This window comes from Lytechinus variegatus, chromosome 2 (assembly GCF_018143015.1).
Source record: "Lytechinus variegatus isolate NC3 chromosome 2, Lvar_3.0, whole genome shotgun sequence".
NCBI lineage: Eukaryota > Metazoa > Echinodermata > Echinoidea > Temnopleuroida > Toxopneustidae > Lytechinus > Lytechinus variegatus.
In genome coordinates, this window is record NC_054741.1 from 38,342,305 (window position 1) to 38,368,344 (window position 26,040).

The window sequence follows — 26,040 nt, forward strand, 5'->3', positions numbered from 1 at the left end:
TTGCTTTTGTTATCATAGATATTATTTTTGATGTGATGTCTTGCAAGTCAAAAGTCCTACCATCTAATTAAAAAAATAAAAAATTAACTCACTATCTTTGATACTTTGACTCTCTTTTTTTCAACGAGTCCTTCCAAAAGAAACTTGGACACGATCGATCGACGTCCCACTGTACGTCAAGATATCCCATTCGTACAGACAAATAAGAATGTTCGCGTTTGTAACAAAAAATATCACAAGAGGAAAATGTTGCGGCATCGTTTGGTCTTCTAGCCAGGTAAACTATTATTATTATTATTATTATTAAACAAAACAGAAGGTTATTGTTGATAGAATCTAGAAAAAACATTTCATGAAACTATCAACACTAGACGTAATGTCGCAGGCGGTACTTCCAGCGTAAACCAAGTTAACGATTCCACGGCTCGTACAGGGTTGACGTCGGGTATTAAAGTGGTGGTCACGTCGTCGACCGTATAACAGAGCTGAGATAAGACGGCGCTAGACTTTCTATACTCGGTCACATTCGACAGCCGTACGGCGAGTCGAAAACAGCCATTTGATTCATTTGTATTCAAACATATGTAGCTATTACGCAAGCCTTTGCCTGGTCACGATTGTTGCACCTACAAATGTAATAACGCCCACAAATGTAATAACACTTTACCCACAAATGTAATAACGCCCACAAATGTAATAACACTTTACCCACAAATGTAATAATTTCTCCCACAAATGTAATAATGACTTTACCCACAAATGTAATAAATTTGAAGGGATTTTCGGCGAATCCGTTCTCAACTAAAATCCTATAGTTATACATTCATATAGCACAAAAGTCCAAAAATTTTATTTCCAGACCCGGATAATAAGAAAATTATAATATAAGTCCAAAGTCTTTTTTCCAGACCCGGTTGTTTCAAAAATTATAATATGAGTTGAAAGTCTTTTTTCCAGACCCAGTTGTTTCAAATATTATAATATAAGTCCAAAATCTTTTTTCCAGACCCGGTTCTTGAAAAAAATATAATATAAGTCCAAACTAAGTTACAATAATGATATTCCAGTGGAATAAAAATGAGAATCGAGCTTAGTCTTTTCTCCAGACCCAGTTAATTAAAACTGGTGGAATAAACATCTTTGTTGTTGTTTTCACTTATATGGCGCGTATTGTGAATATACGCGCTAAGAGTAAATTGAGAATCAAGCAGAGTCTGTTCTCCAGACCCGGTAAGTATAAACTAATGTGTTCATATAGCACAAATGTGCAAGTCTTTTTTCCAGACCAGGTTGATTAAAAAATTGTAATATAAGTTGAAAGTCTTTTTCCAGACCAGGTTATTTCAAAAATTATAATATAAGTCCAGTCTTTTTCCAGACCCGGTTGTTTCAAAAATTACAATATAAGTTGAAAGTCTTTTTTCCAGACCCGGTTGTTTAAAAAATTATAACAAGAGTTTAAAGTCTTTTTCAGACCTGATTAATCAAATATTCATAACATAAGTCCAAAGTCTCTTTTTTTCCGGACCCTGTTGCTTCCAAAATTATGATATAAGTTCAAAGTCTTTTTTCCTGACCCAGTTGTTTAAAAAATTATGATGTAAGTTGAAAGTCTTTTTTCCAGACCCAGTTGTTTCAAAAAGTATAATATAACTCCAAACTAAGATACGATAATGATATTCCAGTGGAATAAAAGTGAAAATTCAGCTTAGTCTTGTCTCCAAACCCTGTTATTCCAAAATTATGAATAACAATACAACAACAACAAAAACAGTAGAAAGACCCCATAATGTTATTAATGCTGGATAACCTGTACATATAGCATAGTCTTTCAGCCAGACCCAGTTATTTTTTTTAATAACGCTAATAGTAATAATAAGAAAAACTCCAAATGTAAGACCAAATAATCCGTAAACCTATGAACCGGTCTTAAAAGAGGTTAAGAGCGTTGTCATTATTCTATGCCTAATTTTTGAAAAAATTATGTAAAACCCTATCATATTCTTATTCTTGTGGCATAAAACGAGTTTTAGAACGTACTCTTTCCTCCAGACCTTGTTATTTAAAAAAAATGAATTAAAAAAATTCAAATCTAAGACCAATCTTCAAAAGTTACACCCTTAATGGGTGTATCTGGGTGTAAAAATATGTTTTTACCCCCACACCAATTTTTTTTCAAATAATACTGAGACCCCTACAAAACATTGTAATGCATGGGTAAAGCAAACATCCCTTTTCCAGACTTTGTTATTTATTGAAAAAAAAAAACACAAACAAAATATTTTTTACAAATATTCTAAAACAAATACCCAATAATCTAATTACTGTCGAATAACATGAAGATCGATTGTAGACTTTCCTCCAGACACAGTTATATCAAGAATAAAAAAACAATAAAACCCAACCCCCAACAACGAATCTAAGAATCAACAATCCCCCAAATTAAGATCATGTAGAAAAGCAAGTGTTTAGATCGTTGTCTTTATTCCACACCCAGTCCTTTAAATAATGATTTAAACAATCTTAGTACTATGCTTAGTATTTCGTCTAGACCCGGTTATTTAAAAGATAAACAAATATTGAAACAAAAATCAAAGCTAAGACGAATCTTCAAAATTAAACCCAGTTAAAATGCTTGGGTTTAGAGTGTTCTATTCATCCCACACCCAGTTCTCTTAAAAATACAAAATAAGCGAAATTTTAATCTTAAAACTTAATCCCCAGCATCTTCCAAACTATAAAAACCATGTCATAACGCATACGACGAAAACGACAAATTAATCATAGGCGTAAATGTTCATATCTGAATGATATGCGCCTTAAAACCCTTGATAAAAATAAAAACAACAACCTTATTCTACATCTATTGTATTTTTGGGTCTTTGCTGATATTGTTTGTTTTTATTGTTTCTCATTATTTCCTATTTTGAAATAACTGGGTCTGGAGCAAAGACTACACCTTATTTCCATGCTATTCAATGTTGATAAAATTGCAAGGTCTTTGTTTTGTTGTTGTTGTGTTTTTAACGATTTTTATAACTGGGTCTGGAGGAGAGACTACGCTATATGTCCATGTTATTCGACATAAATAGGTTCGTTGGTCTTTTTTATCATTATTACTAATTTATTATTATTATTATTCATTTTTTGTTTGAAAAATCTGGGACTGGATGAAAGACTACATTATATTCCCATGTTATTTCACATTAATAAGAGAGTGGGGATCTTTGCTACTTTTTGACTCTTGAAGAAATGAATTGTAATTTTGAAATAAGTGGTTCTGGAGGGAAGACTACGCTATATATCCATATTATTCAACATCAATAAGATTGCGGGGCCTTTGTTGTATTATTTTCATATATATTTTTTATGATTTGTTATTTTAAAATAACTGAGTCTTGAAGAAAGACTTTTTAAAACTACTGGGTCTGGAAAAGAGACTTTCAACTTATATTATAATATTTGAAACAACCGGGTCTGGCAAAAAGACTTTTAATTTAAATTACAATTTTAGAAACAACCGGGTCTGGAAAAAAGACTTTCAACTTATATTATAATTTTTGAAACAACCAGGTCTGGAAAAAAGACTTTATATTATAATATTTGAATCAACCGGGTCTGGCAAAAAGACTTTGAACTTAGATTATAATTTTTGAAACAACCAGGTCTGGAAAAAAGACTTTATATTATAATATTTGAATCAACCGGGTCTGGCAAAAAGACTTTGAACTTAGATTATAATTTTTGAAACAACCAGGTCTGGAAAAAAGACTTTCAACTTATATTGTATTTTTTTTAAACAACCGGGTCTGGAAAAAGACTTTGGACTTATATTATAATTTTTTAAATAACCGGGTCTAGAAAAAAGACTTTGAACTTAAATATAATTTTTGAAACAACCGGGTCTGGAAAAAAGACTTTGGACTTATATGATGATTTTTTAAACAACCGGGTCTTGAAAAAAGACTTTCAACTTATATTATAATTTTTTTAACAACCGGGTCTGGAAAAAAAGACTTTGGACTTATATTATAATTTTTTAAATAACCGGGTCTGGAAAAAAGACTTTGAACTTAAATATAATTTTTGAAACAACCGGGTCTGGAAAAAAGACTTTTAACTTATATTATAATTTTATAAAAAAAGGGTCTGGAAAAAAGACTTTGGACTTGTATTATAATTTTTAAAATAACCGGGTCTGGAAAAAAGACTTTCAACTAATATTATAATTTTTTAAACAACCGGGTCTGGAAAAAAGACTTTCAACTTATAATATAATTTTGGAAACAACCGGTTCTGGAAAAAAGACTTTGGACTTATATTGTAATTTTGTTATTATCCGGGTCTGGAAATAAAGTCTTTGCACTTTTGTGCTATATGAACGTACTACTATAGGATATTAGTTTAGAACGGATTCGCCAAAAATCCCTTCAAATTTATTACATTTGTGGGTAAAGTCATTATTACATTTGTGGGCGATCAAAAATTATTACATTTGTGGGTAAAGTGCATTATTACATTTGTGGGTGAAATTATTACATTTGTGGGTAAAGTGTTATTACATTTGTGGGCGTTATTACATTTGTGGGTAGTGTTATTACATTTGTGGGCGATAATTACATTTGTGGGTGTAACACACGATCCGCCGTACATTATTTTTTTGCTGTAAGTTTTTTTGGGGGAGGCTACGGTCGCTCAGTTTTTTTCTGAAAACGTAGGGAAGTGCCTAACGCAGGGAGCAAGTGCGTCAACGCACGTCACTCGTAGTTGCATTCATGAATTGCTATAAGTTTATAGATCCTAGTTTGAAATTTGAGTTTGATTGAAGATGGCGATAGCCTTGCCTCTTTCTGAGGCCCTTCTGAGGGATGATGCTATCAGGCAAAGTCTTCAGAATATCAGATTTGTGGCTGAATATGATAGCATTAGGGCTGATGTAAATAGAGCAAAAACATGGTACGGGATATACAATTTATTTAGAATGTATGGCAAGAAACATTTGTCACAATCTGTTCAAAAATATATTTGGATGTTTGCATATTTCCATTGAGATGATCGGTGATACATATTGTCCTGTTTATAGTTTCTAGGGAGACTGCAAGATTTTTGTACCTCATCAACCACTTCATTAAACTGTCTTATTGTTTGTTTGTTTTCATTTTTTTAGTAGTAATCAAATGAATTTTTAATGAAATTCATCCCAATGCTCCCAATAGGCTCTGTAGTATAATTTGTCACAACACACACACAGCTGAAACAATTTGACCCGTATTCTAAGGTCAGCTAGGTTTAACTACCACGGTCTAACTCTGTGCTTAAATTATGGGGAGCAAAAAGTTCAAAAATTCTATTTATATTGTACATTTCTTATGTTTACTATTTAGTTCCCTTTTGCTTTTATAATGAAGAAAAATACTCTAGTTATCATTCCCAGACAATTTGGGAGTCAAGATGAGTGAATAAATTGGCTGGGCACTCTTGGGGATTCAAGCTCCAATTTGCTCTCCATACATGCCATAGTAAAACCACACCTTTAAGCCAGTGTTATATATAATTAAAATCCGAGCTAATACGGGCAATAGAGTTGCAGATATACATTTATGTGCAGTTTTGGAAGAACTTTCTGGAGTAGTGGGGGAAGGGTATTTTGAAATCAATTCTGACACTTGATCCTAAAGGAAAGGTGAAAAATTAGTATTTTCACTAGATTTGTCATTATCAATACTACCAAAACCTAGCTGCATGCATTTTACCCAAAACAAAACAAAAAAATGGTACATTTATTCACAAGATACGAGACTTCGAACTTCCTTTTTTTAATACCACATCATAATTATGGCAGCCAGTGGCGTAACTACGGGGGGCATGGGGGCACGTGCCCCCCCCCCCCCATCGGCTGGCCAAAAAAAATGGGGGAAGGAGAAAAAGAGGGAAAAAGGAAGAGAAACGTAGTGGGGGAAAGAAGAAATTGTTGTTTATCATAGTGTTATAATATATTATGTTATATAACATAAGAAGCATTTTTTTCACAACTTTATGAAACATTATTTGCTTAATTGTGTCTTCATTGTTCATGGTGCTCGCATAGAATTTTTAACGAGATATATAACCTGCTGTACTCAAGCCTCCCGTTTTCAAATCAATATACAACAAAATAATATATTTCCTGGCAATTAGAGTTATTATTGTTTTAAGTAGTGATATATTCTTCTCTTTCATGACTACTGAAAGTTATTGCCCTATTTTAAGGTCTTAATATAAAACATTTCCTGTCCGTGCTAACGTTCGGATTATTGGATTGGTGAGATTTCTGCTCTTCATGAACTCCTAAAATCAGTCCTTAAAATGTCAATTTTTTCTGATCTGAATATCAAAAAATTTAAGCTCGCGCTCGCATCATTTGGTTAGTGAAATACGTGGGGTCTTAAGGGGAAGTTCACCCTGAAGAAAACTTTGTTGTAAAAATGGCAGAAAAATAGTAAAAATTATTGGTGAAGGTTTGAGGAAAATCCGTTAAAGAGTAAGAAAGTTATTAGAGTTCAAAGTTATGGATTTGTGACGTCATAAACGAGCAGCTGCCCCATGTGTTATGTAATATAAAATGCATGAATTTCAAATTTTGTATGGTTCCTGACGACTTAATTTTGTTTTCTATTCATGATCGGGTGTGAAGTGATTTGTTGATTGATATACAAAAGGTACAGTGAAAACAATTTTCAATTTTCTGAGAAAATGACATTTCATTGATTTTTTACCATTTTGCTATGTAGGAATGCTGCTCGCATATGACGTCACAAATCAAATAATTGAAATTCTAATAACTTTTTAATCTTTTGATGAATTTTTCTCAAACCTTCGGCAATATTTTTTTTCTGCTATTTTTACATTAAACTTTTTGTCAGGGTGAACTTCCCCTTTAGTGAATTCCTACAAACAAGCCTTGGAATGCCCCTCTTTATGTCTGAATTTCCTAGATTTTCAGCTCGCGCTTCGCGCTCGCAGTATTTCATTAGTGAGATGCGTATGATAATCATGATTACATGACTACAAAAGGTGCTTCATGACTGTGTTTAGATGTAATTCTAACAAAATCAGCAAAGGATGGCAATAGCATAAGATGACTATGGTGAGATATTTATACTCTTAATGGATTCTAAAATATAATCCTTAAAATTTCCTTGTTTAGGGTCAGTATATACAAAAATTTTAGCTCGCGCTTCGCGCTCGCATTGTTTGTTTAGCGAGACAGTTAAGTATCATGATTACAAAACAATTCGCTTATAATGTAAATTTTTAGCCCTCAATATCAAAAATTTTCAGCTCGCGCTTCGCGCTCGCATTATTTAATCAGTGAGATACATATCCGTTTGATGGCACTGCATGTCCTTAAAATATCTCTATTAGGTCAGTATACCTGACAACTGAGCGCGCTTCGCGCGCTCCCTAAGTGACCCGAAATTTTTGCTGGTGCCCCCCAATGCCGTGACCCACGGTACGCCGCTGATGGCAGCTACCAAATGTAAACTAAATAAGTTATTTATTTTATTCTCTTTAAATTTTGACTGTGTGAATGCGGTGAAAAAGGTAAAATTCTTAGCTCTGTGTGCACCCATTACCATATTGCACCAACCGCCGCAACTGAGCTATTTATTTATTTCAATATATTTAACAAGGTAGCCCACTCAGCAATAAACTGGTCTCCCGTGGGGCCCTGGAATACATGATAAAAACAAGTATAAAAACATTTGAATACATGTAAAATATACACAGAAATATTATAAATAACATGACTCACATCATAACAGGAAACAGAGTAGCAAACATACGACATCGTTAAAAGCATGATACTAATTAACAAAATTACACACAAAGCAGTACATATAAATAAAATAAAGTAGATAGACATAAAAAGTTGATTTCAAATTTAAGAGGCAATAATAAAACTTAGAATTTAAAAAGATGTACTTTAAGTTTCTGTTTAAAGATTGATAAAGATTTTGACTGTTTCAAATTAAATGGCAAGTTGTTCCAAAGTAAAATCGCTGAGTAAAATAAAGAGTGTTTAAAAATTTCGGTATGAGTTTTTGGGGTGATCAAATTATCTTTTGCTGCATATCTAGTATTAAAACAATGAGAATCACTTGCAAAAGTAAACACATTACGATAATATTCCGATGACAGACCGTTGGTACATCTATACACAAAAAATACACTTAAAATAGGTAACGCGGTAATTGAAGGGGAGCCATTGGAGTTCACGAAACATTTCTTTGGAGGGGGCCTGAGGATTTGTCGCTGTTCTTCACTGTATTGCCTTCAACATCATGACGCAAAACAAAAAATCTCTTGGTTCAAATGTGGATAGATGGAAGTGAGGTTGTTGATAATCAAAGGTGTGTCAGTGTCTTTCTCCTGATACTGAAGTGATTGGCATATTGTCAGAACCGTATGTTCGAAGGTAGAAACAGTAATTCCCTTTGGAAGTTTATATGCAAAAGATGACGTACCTGGTACTCCCTTATATTTGTCGTACAAACGCGCGGAGACATGTTTAGCTAACCCCGAAGTTATAAATTCTGCAACATAACAATATGCCAAGGACATATAGCACATAATGGTTCAGTTTACATCCAAAAATAGTTAAATCAAATTGATAAATTCACCTGGAAGAAGAACGCTCTTTTCTGAACAATGTCTTGTCATTGGTGGGTCAAATGATATGGCCGGATGTGTATCCCCGCTTTATACGCAGCATGTATACTCTGTAGGCATTATGTAGGCCTTTTGCGGTCCGGGCAATGTTTAGGCCTCAAAAACACACTTATGGCTCGAAATAAGTCATAGAGATGCAATAAAATCAGTTTACCACACAAATAGTTAAAATCCACGAAGATAAGGTGATTCAATTAAGGCTAAAAGTCGAATTTTCGGTGAGTTGTGAAAGATCCTGCTCAGAGACGAAGTCTACACGACCGGCTTTCTCCTGGCATATATAGACGTACAGTCCCTCATGCATGCAGTTGCTTATGCTAGAAGATAAATTAATAATCAAGTTTTATTCATTGCTAACAATCTAATGAAATTTCACTGAATCTGACACATCACATATTTTTTTTAGTTTCTGTTGGAAAATATGAATATCGGCATTAAAAAAAGGCCCCAAAATTTAAAAAATTCCATTTTGGGTCGGGGCACCAGGGATTTTTATTAGTTAGAATTTTTTTCACTGTTCAGTAGTGTTATGAGAGATGCTCACATGAATGCAACCGCGTAGCCAGGATTTCATTTTGGAGGGGGCGGTAAATGCACGCGAAGCGTGCCAACACTTACAGAGCGCGCGAAGCGCGCTCCCTAGGGGGTGGGTGCAGGGAGGGGGAGTTTCCCCCTCCCGCGCGAAGCGCGAAGCTCTTAGTGTTTCATAAATTAAAATGAAAAGGAGCCGTTTCTCTTGTCTCTAGTACCTCCAATTCGGTTGACTATATTGCGATTTTGAACCTTGTTTTCAAAAGTGATTGTGAACGCACAAAAGAGGTATACAATGGAGGAAATTAAAATGATGATAACTCCGCACGAAGCGCGGAAGCTAAAGTGTTTTATCAATTTTTCTTGCCATAAAAAGGGTCCCGAGAAAAGGGTATTCTCAAAGATATATTGAAACTTTCTTTGGAAAGATCAGATTTGATTACAAACAATTTAGCATCAGTGCATATTTTTAACTCGCAAAACAGAGGAGAAGATTGGTAGAGGAAGATATTCCTCCCCGCGCAGAGCAATGAAACTCTGAAATTTCAAAGGGCGGACGTTTCATCAAATGTAGATATCTCTAATACCCAATCGTCTCTAATTCAATTGATTTTCTAAGATTATTGAAATTCATTACAAAGAAAATAGTGCGCATAAAGTTGAAACTTCTGTGATTTATTGAAACTATCTATCTATATAATACAGGATGATTAATTTTTTTTGACTTATCCTGAAGCGCTTCATTTTGAATATAAAGAAACTTAAGTGTCATTCAAAATTTCAAACTGAGGGTGCAGGACAGGAGATGAATGTATACAGGGAAATGACATGAAGTTTAATACAATTTGATAAAAAAATATTGTACTTTTTTATTTAATACGACACGAATTCCATACCTTCCTCTTTTAAAATTAGGAACCTGTTTGCCCCCAAATTATGGTTGTTTATAGTAATGACCTGAAAAGCGGGAGAAGCTTACTTTATGGAGGTGACGGCAGAAACTGATATAAAGATTTTACCCGCTTGGAGCCGACCAGACCAGAAGTTGCGCGATCAATTGAAAAAAAAAAACTTCATATATTTACTTCGGCCTAACCTTACTCAAATTCATGCCCTAATGTATACAATTTTAACTTTAACTGGCAAGAAGCACATAGCTGAGGTGGAAAAACAGGGTTAGAGAAAAGGTGGGGGAACAATGGAGAACTTCAGTATTGTCATTTGACCGCGCGCAGCGCGGAAGCAAAATTCATATATGAATTTAGAGCAAGAAGAGTGAAGGAGTTTCTCTTTTGAGAAAAAAATAAAGAATAAAAAGAAAAAAAAAAACACAAAGCTACCTTTCTTCCCTTTCCTCCCTTCCCTTTTCCTTTTCTCCTCTCTTTTTTCCCTTCTTTTTTTTTCTTTTTGGGGACTTTTTTTTTGGGGGGCGACCGCCCCCACCGCCCCCCCCCCTGGCTACGCGCCTACATGAATGTAATTTCTCTTTTTATCCCAGCGGTCTGTGAGATGTCTTTCAGGAACTCCAAATTACTCCAGCAGCAATCCTTCAGAGAAGTATGATAACCTGAAAGCTGTGAAGACACCAATGCTACCTCCTAATACCTATAAGGGCAAGACAGCCTTTGTGACTGGAGGTGGAACAGGACTTGGAAAAGCCATGACCACAATGTTATCTCGACTTGGAGCTGAGGTTGCTATTGTCAGCAGGTAAGTAGATCTAATCTTTCGGAAAGTTGATGATAATAATGCCTGGCATAACCTTCAATTTTTATAACCTTGAATTTTTTTAACTTAATATTAGATGTCAGAAATACCTTCCAATCTCTGGGATTTATAACCTTTCTCACTGTCTTGAACATTGACACCCCTACTTTTAACAATATCATGAGATATGAAATATTGTGTACCCAATGTACAGTGAGCAGAGCTGTGCAATATATACATGTATATATATATATATATATATAAATATGAATATATATTGACAGAAATTACTGTTTTCTACCTGACTAGCTGTTTCATGTGATGTAAAGCCTATGGAGAAAACTTAATGGGCAGATTTCACTGTTTCTTTCCTTTTCTCAAAAGTACTACACAACAGCGACTAAAAGAGAGAAAAAAAGTGTCTTTAAACAGTAAGCCACTCACTCTGATATCTTCTTGACACCAATATGTCATAATACATTCAATATTTTCAATTTTTGATTATAATTTGCATCCCTGTTATGCACCTATCAATTGTAAGACGTACCCCTCGACCCCCGGAAATGGTGCGTCATGGTAGGGCCATTTACCAACAAATTAGAGACGCAGGGTATCGTCATGGAAACATTTGGTCCGTCACAGTTTGAGGATTGGGCTGCGTCAGTTTCAGTCATTTTACCTGGGTGCGTCATGATGCCTCAGTGTTATAAACGGGTAATCGGATCAAAATAAGATCGAAAATTTGATCGGCAGTTAAGCTTCTAAAATCGAAATCCCAATCGCCGATATTTAAAAACAAAGGAATATATTAAAATTTGTTAGCGGTCGCGCTCATCTTCCTGACAAATTAAAGTCGCAAAGAATGAAAATGCAATGGAAGTCGCCAATATGCGCAATCGTTCGGACATGTTTAAAAAAGGTTTTGATGTGTACTGGTTAAAAAAAACGGAGTGATTTTTATTCGAAAAATAAATAAATCACGCATTTTCCAGGCAAAAACGCAAAGACAAATAATGGAAAAGAATTCTCGCAACGTCACAGATTAATGACCGATCAGCGGGACATGTTTTAAAAGTATTTTGATCGAGGTGCTTGGAAACCCAACACAAATAAAAACTTGCTTTTAGAAGACAAAGGAAAATCAGACAAGTTGATAGGTGAAAGCTCGAACAATATTGGACAAATAAGAAAGTTAGGAATTTTTTAAAGTTATGATTATTGGTAATCACTCTATGGAGATTTCAAATTAGCAACAAATGTGATGTCATATAGTGATGTATGGTAAGGAATACTCTTCCAAATTTTACTCCAATACATAAAATGACAAAAATTACATTTTTTTCAAATGTTTCACTTCAAATTATATTGTTATTTCATGAGGACATAAAACAATATACTACCTAGGCTATATTTAGATCACAACCCCAGGGAAATGGGTACTTAAAGGAAAACCACAAATCACTGATAATAAAGTACATGGCCAAGGGAAAGTTGTCCTTGCCCCTTGTCATAATTTACTTGCAGTAGCTAATTTGGAATCTACTGCGAGGACAGAATAGTTTTCAAACGTCGTTTCAAAACGCGAAACGCATGGACCGACTAGAGAGTAGGTCCATGTTCTACCCGACTGGACGTTCCACGTACAGTTAAAATTTTTAAGTCCATGTCATTTCACCACATTTTGCAGAAAGATACTTTGGTATGTATGCATTATGAAAATGCAAAAAATAATATAGGTTCATGTGCTTATTTTTTTCGGGACTTCAAAATCGCCGTATTTGAATGATATGAAATGTTGCGCAATTAAGATAATTATGCCTCTCTTAGACCTCACGAATTCGCCAAATAAATTTAAATCATCTTTACTCTGTTAATTTCGCATCAAACTTCATTATAACTTTAAGGATATGTAACTAAGTAGATATCAAAGTAGGAAAATATATTTTAATTGGCAAAACCATATCTATTCATGGAGTCAGCAGTGCCCTCATTTGACAAGAATGGGGCATAAACTTTGAAAATACAAATCTTCAAAATCCATGTCATTTTCATCATATTCAGCAAAATTATAGAGAAATGCGTTGCAAATGGGTAGGGAAGATAAAAATATGAGGTCCATATGCTCGTTTTTAAACTATCAGTGTCCAAAGTGTTACGAGTTGGCTTGAAAATCACCTAAAATGAGCCGAAAACATACAAAAGTCTAATAATACTGTTTAAAATGCGAATGGTTTCGTAGTTCTGCTCCCAAATATCCGTGCCGTTTTCATCATACTCTCTAGATTTGTAGAGAAATATATTCTGAAGACTTTAAAAATATGGGGTCCATGTGCTCGTTTTTAAACTATCAGCGTCTGTAGTATTGCGAGTTGGCCCGAGTTGGCTTGGAACAGCCCAAAATGCGCCGAAAACGGGCAAAAATACCGTCCAAAATGTGTAAAATACGAATGGTTCCTTAGTTCTACCTCAAAACATTCAAAATCTATGTCATTTTCATCATACTCTCTAGATTTGTAGAGGAATATATTTTGAAGACGTTAAAAGAATAACAATATGGGGTTCATGTGCTCGTTTTTAAACTATCTGTGTCTAAAATGTTGCGAGTTGGCTCGGAAAAGTCCTATATGCGACAGAAATGTGCAGAAATCTGATAATACGTCCAAAATGTCTAAAATACGAATCTTTCCGACGTTCTGCTCCTAAACATTCAAAATTAATCACATTTTCATAATATTCTCTAGATTTGTAGAGGAATATATTCTGAAGACGAAAAAGAAAACAAAATATGGGGTCCGTGTGCTCGTTTCCAATTATTGTCCAAATCATTACGAGTTGGCTTGACACAACCCAAAATGCGCCGAAAACAAGCAAAAGTCTTATTGGACCGTCTAAAATGCGAATGGTTCCGTACAGTACAAGTCTTGCTCCCAAACATTGAAAATCAATGTCATTTTCATCATACTTTGCGCATAGATACTTAAGCATCTGAATATTCCAAATATGCAAAAATTAACATGGGTCCATGTGCTTGATTTTTTGCTATAGAGCTTCAAAGATCACCCAAATGGATGTTCTTAACAATGTAATTGAGCATTCAAAAGAATTTGGCATTTTTAGACCTCTCGAGATCGCAACAATGAGTTTAAAGCTCTATTACTTAGTCAAAATCCATGAAAATTTTATCAAATTTTGCAATATATTTAATAATTGTATCATTAAGATGGATAATCTATTTATGTTGCTATTGTTTGCTCTTGTAAGTCTAACAGCACTCTCAGTTCTTAGAAATTTCGCGAAAGATAACAAAAACTCAACCTCAAATATGCGAAATTTCAATAACAAACTGGGGAAGTACAAAAATTATGCACTTCATTAAAAACCCATGTCATTTTCATCAAACTTTGCAAAGTTGCAGAGGAAGGTATAGAGGTCAGCCTAAACAAATATGGGTTCATGTGCTTGTTTTCAAATTATCAGCACTTTTATTCGAGCAAATGCTTTTCAAAACACCCCCAAAAAGCACAAAGAGCTTTGAATGTATGTGAGGAAAAATTCCAAACCACTCTATCATTCATTCAAACTCGGGGTCATAGTCGTCATAGTTTGCAGCACTACAGAGTAAACTGTTTTCAAATTGTAGAGGAATTTAAAATAAAATGGTCGATGGAATAATTCCAGTTTATTAGCTTCATAAAATAACACATCGGATCTGCACTTAGTGCAGATAATAGTCAGCTCATACCTACAGCTGATTAATCACCTGTTCATTCATTGTGACGTCAGCGCGCAAAGTGAAAATAGTTAACCTCTGCGTTGGCCGTTGCATGCTGCAGTTGCACTCAAAATACGTGCAGGCTATTCTATGCATGCTCTAAAAATAAGTATTGGACTTTGACTCACCTTGTGGATCCGCCAGTGGTTGGAATGATATTTTCTGCATTTTAATCTAGACCCAATTCCACAGTGTTTTTTTCTCAAATTGCCGGTAAATAATTATTTAAGCGAGAGTCGAGCTTGTATTATTTTACTGTATTTGCGATCATTTTGGCTGATAATCTTTCAGGAAGCATGCGCAGTTCAACGTTGAAAGAAAATATCGAACATGCAGAGCATGCGCAGTTCTGCCCATGAAAGTATATTCGAAAATCGAAAAAAAACATACCCTTAACACATTTGGCTTGTCTTAAAAGCTTTTGAAAAAAACATACCCTATACGTTTGACCCTGCGATTTACCATTTAGCAGTATTTCAAAACTACCCCTTTAAGGACGTTCCACAGTTAAAGTGAAATCCATGTTATTTTCACCAAACTTTGCACATAGATACTTTAAAACCTGAATATCCGAAATAGAGCTTCAAAGTTCACCTAAATTGATGTTCTTATATAAGAATTGCGCATTCAAAAGAATTAGGCATTATTAGACCTCGCAAGACCACTACGATGAGTTTAAACCTCTTATTACTCGGTCAAAATACATGAAAAAGTCATCAAATTTTGCAAGAGAGTTAATCATTGTATTGTTAAAATGGAGAATCTATTTATAGTTCTATTTGTTTGCACTTTTAAGTCTAACAGCATTGTCAGTTCTTAAAAATGCCGTAAGAGATAACAAAAACCCAATCTAAAAAATGTGAATTTTCAATAACAAACTACAAAAGTACAATAAATGCTGCACTTTATTCAAAATCCATGTCATTTTCACAAAAATTTGCAAAGTTGTAGAGGAAGGTATATACACATAAAAAAACATTAAAAAATAGGGGTTCATGTGCTTGTTTTCAAACTATTAGTATTTTTATTAGAGCAAATGTACCGTTTAAAACACCAAAAAGGCGCCAAATGCTTAGCATCTATGTGAAGAAAAAATCAAAACCACTCTACCATTTACACAAACTTGGGGTCATATTCGTGATTCTTGGCAGCACTGCAGAGTAAAGTATTTTAAAATTATAGACATATTTTAAAAAATGGTCCATGGAATAATTCCAGTTTTTTAGCTTCATAAAATAACGCATCGGATATGTAGTTATCGTGCAGATGATGAGAAAAATCACCTTATTAATCGCCTGTTCATCCATTGTGACGTCAGCGGGATCAGGCGTTCCATTAAAAAATTCAAAAGCATAGTGGGAATTAATCCTCGGTTGAACTGGCAAAACTACTTTATTTACCTCGGGGATTCGTCCTCGGGAAAAATAGTTATTGCTAGACCAACCTCGAAAAAATAATTGCACTATACTTTTTCAAAGCCTGATATATTTGTTTAATAAACGGACCTACGAAAAAACTATACATAGCTATTAATTTGCAGCGATGTTTTTTCCTATTGAAATCATATATTTTGTTTTGTTCACATCGCAACTGTAAAGACGTATACCAAAATGGCTGAGAAGGACACCAAGAAGGCTCCTAAGAAGAAACCAGCGACCCATCCGCCTGCTGCTGAGATGGTTATGACAGCAATTACCGAACTGAAGGAGAAGAATGGATCTTCGCTGCAGGCAATCAAGAAGTACATCGAGCAGAACTTCGATGTCCAGATGGACCGACAGCTCATATTCATCAAGAAGGCTCTGAAGGCTGGTGTGGAGAAGGGCAAACTTACGCAGACGAAGGGGAAAGGTGCTTCGGGGTCATTCAAGTTGAATGTGCAAGCAGCCAAGGCACAGGCAGCGGAGAAGGCCAAGAAGGAAAAGGAGAGGGCCAAGAAGGAGAAAGAGAGGGAGAAGGCCAAGGCGAAAGCTGCAGCCCAGAAGGAGAAAAAGCAGAAGGCAGCCGCCGCTAAGAAGGCAAAAGCAGCACCCAAGAAAGTGAAGAAGTCAGTAAAGAAGACTACTGAGAAGAAAGAGAAGAAAAAGACGCCGAAGAAGAAAGTCCCTGCCAAGAAATCGACACCCAAGAAGGCGACCAAGAAGGCGGTAGCCAAGAAGCCAAAGGCTTCGAACCCCAAGAAAATATATTTTACCACATGATCACGAATTGACCAATCGTTTATCTAGAATACTCATGAATAATCATAAGAGGGATAGGCCTATAAAGTCAAATAAACATAACGTTGAATCATTATATTATATTGGATGGCTCAGAATTATGGAATATCAGAAATATTCCAAGAGATTGGAAAATATTCCACGAATCGCACATGAGTGGGATATTGGCCCTAACGAGTATCTTATCATATATCCCACCCCCCCCCCACAAAAAAAAAAGAGGGCGAAATTTGATTTAACAAGACAAGTAATATCACTTTTCATAATGGCATTATCACTTCATAGGATCAATTTAGGTCGTTGACATGTAGTTCATTATAAAGTCATTGTGTATAATTGTGATCTATGCTGCGTATATTTCACGCACGAGACTGATGAATATGGTCTCATACTCAACGGCGAAATATTCGTCGGATTTCTTTCCTTTCTAAAACTCATTCCACAGAGAGCAAGACCTCTGAAAGACTGCTGTAAGACTATGACTTGGATGATCTTTCAAAGGTCTTTCAATCAACTTTCAAAGATCTGCGAGGTCTTTTACGATTCCTGATGGATCTTTCAGTGGTCTTCGTAGTCCTCGTGATCGAGTCTCAAAACTTTTTGTAACGGTTTAAAACAGTCTTTCAGCTGTCTTTCAGGAAAATGCACGGTCCTTTAATTGGTGGTCTTTCAGCAGTCTTTCAGCGGTTTTCCATGAACTTTCAAGTACGTTCTTATTAACCCCCATTCCACAGAGAACAAGACCGCTGAAAGACCTTTGAGAGACCATGAATTTTGGTTGATCTTTCAGAGGTCTCTCAATGAACCTACAATGGTCTTTGAGGTCTTACACGAGTCCTGACCAATCTTTCAGTGGTCTTCGTGGTCTTCATGGGCTCCAAAACTTTTTGAAATTGTTCAAAACAGTCTTACAACGGTCTTACAGGAAAATGGTCTTTCAGTGGTCTTTCAGCAGTCTTTCAGCGGTGTTTCGATGAACTTCCAAAGTTCTTGTTAGTCTTTCAATGATCTTTCGGCTGTCTCTCAAGATTTGTGTGGAGATCACTGTAAGACTCATGAGAGTTCATTGAAAGATCATTCAAAGATCACTGAAAGACCAGGCAAAGTCCATGGAAAGAATTCTGAAAGATCACTTGTTGTTTAAAAGATCTCTGAAAGACCATTGTAAGATCTCTATAGGACTAGTCTAAGACCATTAAGACAAGAAATATTCATCAGTCTTTCAGAGTTTTTTGAGGGGTCTTTCTGAGCCATTCCACAGAGATGACAAATTTCAGTGATCTTGAAGACCGCTGTAAGACCTCACCAATTTTAAGTCTTTCAGTGGTCTTTCAATGGTCTCCGTTCTGTGGAATGGGGGCGAAGATCACTGTAAGACTTGTGAGAGATCACTGAAAGATCATTGAAAGACCAGGGACAGTCCATAGAAAGAATTCTCACTTGTTGCATAAAATATATCTCTGAAAGACCATTGAAAGGTATCTATACGTCTAAGTCCAGTAACACAAGAAGTACCGATCAGTCTTTCACAGTTCTTTGAGGAGTCTTCCTGAGCCATTCCACAGAGATGACAAATTTCAGTGATCTTGAAGACTGATGTAAGACCTTGCCAATTATTGGTCTTTTAAAGGCCGGTTCAAAGGTCCTTGAATTGTCTCCCCTCTGTGGAATGGGGGCCTTAGGGATACGCTCTGATACTGCACGGGCAATTGATGCAGACCAAAATAGGCGCGTTTCTTATGCATCGCGAAAACACTCTATATAGATGATCACTATGTCTATTTGACATGCATGATTAAATAAGAGAGCTGATCCAGTGGTAGATAATATCCAGTTCAATCTTTCTGCAGATCTGCAGATGTTCTGAAGAGTACATCAGAAGAGATCTCCGCTGAGACTGGAAACCCTGTCCATCCAATCCCTACTAATATTAGAGATTCTGAGGCAGTTAAAGCCTCAGTAGATCAGTTTGTAGAGATCTGTGGAGGTCTACCGGATGTCATCATCAATAATGCTGCTGCCAACTTTGTGGCTCCAACAGAACGACTCTCACCCAATGCATGGAAGGCAGTAGTTGATGTGGTATTAAATGGCACTGTGTATACCACCCTTGAGATAGGAAAAAGACTAATAGAGCAAGAGAAAGGTTTGTCAAAATGCACGGATCTTATCCCTGCTATACATGTTTTGAAATGGGAGAAAATAAATGTTTATTTGAATTGAATTGAATGTAGTTCAAGAAAGGTGTTTGATTAATATTGTTTGAAATCAACAAATAATGGTTTATATAGAAGGTCAGATCAAGTTGAAAAACATTTCAGTATTGAACATGATTCACAAAAAAACTACCAGGACCATCTTTCAAAGAGTTGAAATAAATTGAAATCAGTATTGACTAAAGTTGATCTCAGTCATGTCTGTTAAAATGAGATAAATCTTAAATTGGGATGAATAATAGTATGATATCTTGTATTTTGGGGCTATTGATGTTACATTATGTGTCTTTGTGAAAATTAATGATAGTAAATGACTGTGGTACCCAAAGATCCAAATCTTATACCAAAGTTAAATATTGTTAAATTATGTTTCTAGATCGTTGACAGTGATATATTTTATGTACCTGAATTGTTTACTTTTTTTAAAAAACTTATTTCAAAATTATCTTCCAAGTACTTTTGATCTTAAGAAATAAGGTTGAAATATAAACCTTCTTATAAAGAATGTTTTTTGTGTTAGTTTTAAATGATGCTACTTATAGATCATTTTATGTGTGATATGCTGCAGTCATATTAAGAAAACCAACTCCAAACTATCCAAATTTTATTGAATATGCAGGAGCCACTTTCTTGACAATAGGCGCAACTTACGCAGCCCTTGGATCTTCTTTTGTTACTCCTAGTGGCGCTGCTAAAAGTGGACTTGAAAACTTTATCAGGTTAGTTTCTATATTACCTTCACTTTTAACTCATATCATATTAGTATTCTTCTGTTTAGCACATCAGAATTACATGATAAAGTTTAAGACTTTTTTTGCCCCATCTTCTTTTTCATTTATTTACCACTAATATCTTTTTGAGGCAGAATGTACATGTTAAGTGACTATCACATGCAAGAGAAATCATGGGGAAATAGCAGAATTTGCAAAGCATTGTTTACTTTTATAGTCCGGGAGCAAAATATCATAGGGGCCCTATTTAAGAAGTTCGTACAACCCACACCACAGAAAAGGTTAGACACCATAGGGACAGTATGGAGATTCTAGATTACTGCTAGGTAGGTAGTAATCTCAAATTGTGGTATCAGTTTTTTTTTCTACAGACGAATTGAAAGAGCGATGTAAAATAGCACACACAAAAAAGCAAAAAAAATCAATAATCAATATGGTATGGTGAAATGTAACTTGCCATATCTCCGCTTGTATATGTCATGAACACGTCATTCATGTATCAAAATGTTGCTGGGTGACATCTCTAACGTTACAGTAACATTTTGAAGTGAAATTTAGATATCAAACCTTCAAAATAGGAAAACACTCATGACCAATATCCACTTCCATCTCAAGTAGATATAAAATTGATATGATAAAGTGATTTTGTGTTGTTAAACAGGCGGCGCTGTATACAACTTCAGTGAGACTAAATATGCACTATTCATAACAAAATTAAGATTTAGGCCATATTTTTTAACATTTCAGATGTGTTTTGACTACCATATATCGGCTATTTTTCACAATCTTGTAGTGCCGTTAGTTTGAGATCCAACGCTGATGAATCGATTAGCATTTTTTGTTCACTGGGGATATAATCTGATCCGAACCATATTCCATTTTCTTTATTCAAACTCGTTTTTTCTATTTTCTTTAAATTATGAATTCTTTTATTAGGTTTATTGGCCGAAAGGCCAAAGTCACCCCGTCTGCCAAAGTCACCCCGTCCTTTTTTCCGAAGTTTGTCTATTTCTTGGAAAATGTGCCATTTTGTTGTCCTTATTGAGGCAGATACCATTTCTACTATGTAGTAAACAATCTTTTCTTCATTTAAAACCACTTTAAGACAAAGGAGAAACCTTTTATCTATATCTATAAATAAAGAAGTGCTGGCAACCTTCTCGCTCAGAGGGGCTGCCAAAGTCACCCAGTCATTTTAAGTATTTTGTCTAATAATGTAAGAATTTGCCATTTTGAGGCCCCATTGAGGCATAAGAACATTTCTGTAGTAAAGCCACTTTTATTTGTCATGAAATCACTTGGGACAAAGTAGTAAGTAGGCTTCTGTCTATCAGATACATATAAATTAGTGCTGGGACATGGAAGCCTCTACCACACAGATTGCTGCTGAAGTTGCACACCCCTTTTCCGTATTTTGCCTATTTATGGGAAAATCTGCCATTTTCGAGCCCCCATTGAGGCAAAAAGCTGTTTCCGCTGTAAAACAAGCCACTTAAATAGTCTTATAACTACTTGGAGACAAAAGATTACCTCTTTCTATATCAGGTACATACAAAGAAGTGCTAGGAAATCGAAGCCTACCCCCTCATGGGCCTGTCGAAGTTATCCACCCCGTTTTTTATATTTTGCCTTTTTATGGGAAAATCTGTTTTTAGAGCCCCGATTGAGACAAAAAACTGTTTCCGCTGTAAAGCAAGCCACATATATCGCCTTAAACATGTTAAAGCTATATGGAAATGAAAGAGCAGTCTTTTTTCTATCGGTTACATATCAAGAAGTGCTAAGGATTTGGAGTCTACTTCGTCAGGGGGCTGCCGAATTACTCGACCCTTTTTTATATTTTGCCTTTTTATGGGAAAATCTGTTTTTGGAGCCCCGATTGAGACAAAAAACATGTTAAAGCTATACGGAAATGAAAGATTAGTCCTTCTTCTATCAGCTGCATACATAGAAGTGCTAGGAAATCGAAGCCTACCCCTCAGGGGCCTGCCGAATTTATCCAACACTTTTTATGGGAAAATCTGTCATTTTGGAGCCCCCATTGAGACAAAAAGCTGTTTCCGCTATAAAGCTAGCCTCATGTATCGTCTTAAAGCTATATGGCGATAAAAGAGTAGCCCTTCCTCTATCAGCTGCATACAAAGAAGTGCTAGGAAATCGAAGCTTACCCCCTCAGGAGCCTACCGAAGTTATCCACCCCTTTTTCGTATTTTGCCTTTTTATGGGAAAATCTGTCATTTTGAAGCCCCCATGGCGAAAAAATCAGTTTCCACTGTAATGCAAGCCACATATATCGTCTTAAAACAATATGGAGATGAAAGGGTAGTATTTTATTAGCTACATATATAAAGAAGTGCTAGGGCATTATTTTCTCTACTATATTAATGATATTATTGATGTGTGTGTTATACATGAATATTGAATAAATGACAATTGGAATAAAATGGATGTTAAATTGAATTGAAATGAAGTATTAATACAACAAAAATCCTGCAACATTCCTCTTGTTACTTTAGTCATTTTCAAATGAATAGGAATACTGAGTATAGTAACATTCATCTGAGAATTGAACTTCATCATCAGAATTTGCAATGTAAACTTTTCGTTTGAAAATTATCACGAAATAGATATTTTCACTTCGAAATGTTTGTCGTATCACTGGGCCTATTATCCAGTATCATTTTGATACTTGTCATTTAGGTGGCGGAGATCATCATACTTAGGGGGGAGGGGTTGATATAAACAAAGACTATGAGGGGGTAAACGACTTGGAAATATTTACATGGGGGGGGGGCTTGGGGTCGTTGACCACGGGGTCCGACCACTTGACCGAAGGTCCGCGAGGCCGAGGGTCCGCGAGACCGAAGGCACGCGAGACCCGATTTTTTCCCTTCATCGGTTGCCGCGGTCGAGTGGTTTAAGACGCCTCGTTGCAGTGGTGTAACAGGTGCATGTTATCGGGGGGGGGGGGGTGCCAAATAATTCCCGGTAACTAAATAGAATCAGTGGCCTTGCTAGGATTTCATGACTCATGAGAAAGAGACACATATCTCACCAACAATTTATAATGCGAGCACGCGCCTGCTCACCATGCACCGCTAGGGCGGTGGTGAGCTCACGAATCGTGCGAAACACGTACTGCACGCACGAAACATCTCTCGGGGGGGGGGGGGGGTGTGGTGCAGCTACTTACAGTATAAACTTACGATCAGAGGCGTCGATCCTGGGGGCAAACATATCGTTTTGCCCCCCCCCCCATAATTCCGGATGTGTAAAAATAAAATAAGATTGTAATGTTAGACAGAATCGGCAAGCGAAATTGAGATGCACAACTCGTTCTTTATTCAAAATCGTGCTCAAAATGTCCGTTTTTCAGAGTGGAATATAAAAATTTTCAGCTCGCGTTTCGCGCTCGCATCATTCTTTAGCAATAAACCCATACTTTTCATGATTAAAGGGTGAATAGAATGTCCCGTTTTCAGGTAAACCTAAAAAAACAACTCTCGCTTCGATTTGCAATAATATTTGGTTGGATATATACATCTTGTTCTTTATTAAAAGAGTCAATTAACTGTCAATTTTTTCAGATCGGAATATCAAAATTTTCAGCCGCGCGCTTGCGTCAATTGTTCTTTTAGTTACCCATCTTAATCATTGTTACCAAAATGCTTGGAATATCAAGCTTTCAACCGGCAACCAATGAATGGAAAAAAAGTCGGCCTCGCGGGCCTTCTGTCTCGCGGACCCTCGGTCTAGCGGACCCTCGGTCTCGCGGACCCTCGGTCTAGCGGATCTTCGGTCTAGCTGGCTGTCACCGTTGACCACATAACAAATTTCACGTTAAAAATGAAGTTAGAAGAAAGAAAAGGAAAGGTAAAGGAGGAAATATGACATTTTCTGGATAATATGTCATAATCTGTCAAAAAACATCTTGGTGTATTAAAAACTTATTTTTGGGCTCAATCGCTTCGGTCGCGCACAGTTCCTTAGACATTTAACCCCATACTCCATGTCTGGCCTCATCATTCTAATTTTCAAAGGCCAGGGTCATACGCCAGTGTTAATGAATTTGGTTTGGATCAGATGATATCGCCAGTAAAAAAGTAATTCTAATTGATTTAAGCAGCGTTGGATCCCAAACTAACGGCACTATGAGATTGTAAATAGTAGCCCGCAGGCTAGTTAGAATATATCTGAACATTTTAAAAAATCTTTATTTTACAATGAATAACGCATATTTAATCCAAGTATAGTTTTATAGAGCGCCACATATTTAAATACACGTACCAAAATCAATTTTTCGTCTTAATTCTTTCATATCTACTTGAGATGGAAACGGACACTGGCCATTAGTGTGTTCCTATTTTGAAGGTTCGATATCTCAATTTCACTTTTAAATGTTGCTGTAACTTTAAAGCTGTCACCTAGCAACATTTTGACACATGAATGACGTACTTATGAAATATAATAGCGGAGATTTCAAGTTTTATTTCACCTTCCCCTTAAAAGTTATTGATTTTTTTCTTCATTTTTTGCTATTTTACATTGCTCTTTAACTTCAACGGTAGTGAAAAAGTAATACCACAATTTGAGACTACTACCTACCTATAGCAGTGATCTAGAGGGTCCATACTAACTACCTATGGCATGTATGGTATCAAACCTTTTCTGCAGTGTGGGTTGTACGAACTCATTTTTTACAGGTCCTTAATTGCTCCCAGACTACTACATTATTTAACGATTCCTCATGAAATTTTCCTGAAAACCTAGTTTTGTTTTGGGGACATCCCGATAGACCGCGGGTCCGATACACCGCGGGTCCGATAGTCCGCGGGTCCGATAGACCGCGGGTCCGTTAGACCGCGGGTCCGATAGTCCGCAGTGCGTGTAAAATTATGATCAGATATATCAAATGTCATCGAGAGGTCCAAAGGTCAAATGATACGAGACCATGGGGTTCTATTAGGTGCGGATCCATGGGGGGACGAGGGTTAACTGCCTCACCCAACCCGCCCCCCCCCCCGCTCAAAAAAGAGGGGGAGAGGGGAAAAGGAGAAAATAAAAAGAGAGAGGAAGGTGGGAAAAGAAGATAATAGAAAAGAGAGTAAGAGGGCCGGGAAAGGACAGACAAAGAAAAGGGAGAAGAACAGGGGGAAAGAAGAGAAAAAAGAGAGGAGGGAAAAGGAAGAGAAGAACAGAAAGCTAGGAGAAAGGAAAAGGAGGAAAAAGAAGAAAAAAAGAGGAAGGAAGAGAAGAATATTTAAATAGAGAGGAAGATGGGAATAAAGATAAGAAAAAGAGAGAGAGAGGAAGAGGGGAAAAGAAGAGAATAAAAAGAGAGAGAGTGAAAGGGGGAGGGAGAGAAGAAAAAATAAATAAAAGAGAAAAAAAGGGGAAGGGAAAGAAAAAGAAAGAGGGATAAGTAATGGGGGAAAGAGAAAAAAGAGGAAGAGGGAAAAGAAAGAGAAGAAAAAATAGGAAGAGAATAATATTAAAAAGAGAGAAAGATGGGAAGAAAGATAAGAAAAAGAGAGATGGAAATGAATGTCAAATGTCCCATTGGGGGATTTGAAATCTCATCTTTTTAGGTTGGAATATCAAAAGTTTTCAGTTTAATCGTTGAATATGTATCGCCTTAATGACTAACTTTATCGCCTTAATGACTAACCAGTCCATAATATTTAACATTTCTGCTGCGCTTCGCGCTCGTGGTAATTATCTAGTTACATACGCGTCCTGTTCAGGTTCACAAACATTGCCCAGAATGTTAAATTTTCAGGGCAATATACCTGAAATTTAATTTTTAGTTTGCATATAGCTTATGAGATTATAACACATTTATGTTGCTTATAAAGTAAATCTAGGAAAATGACTGTTAGGACATGGGCATTTGCCCCCCCCCCCCAACAAAAAAAGAGAGAATGAAGGCTAAGAAAAAATAGAGAAAATGAAAGGGATTAGGATGAAATATACTATTATTTTCCAAATATTATGTCAAAATCTATCACAACATTGTATTTTTTATAATAAAAGTGTCAACATATTTGCTTGCTCGCTTCGCTCACTGCAAACTTCTTATTAATTTTATGCGATACGCCATATCGAGCCCCCTCGAAATTGTTGGCTCATTACGGCACTTGGACAAATCAACT

The 26,040-nt window shown here is 36.0% G+C and overlaps 1 protein-coding gene across 1 annotated transcript in view; it reads left to right on the forward strand.

The window, feature by feature from the left end:
* The first annotated feature begins 208 nt into the window (after positions 1 to 208).
* Positions 209 to 26,040, forward strand: part of LOC121406803 (2,4-dienoyl-CoA reductase [(3E)-enoyl-CoA-producing], mitochondrial-like) — a 32,708-nt gene continuing 6,876 nt past the window's right edge. The window contains exons 1-4 of the mRNA XM_041597673.1: positions 209 to 277; positions 10,742 to 10,953; positions 18,792 to 19,087; positions 19,777 to 19,876. Coding sequence (XP_041453607.1) covers positions 209 to 277; positions 10,742 to 10,953; positions 18,792 to 19,087; positions 19,777 to 19,876 — 677 coding nt within the window. The remainder of the gene's footprint in view (positions 278 to 10,741; positions 10,954 to 18,791; positions 19,088 to 19,776; positions 19,877 to 26,040) is intronic.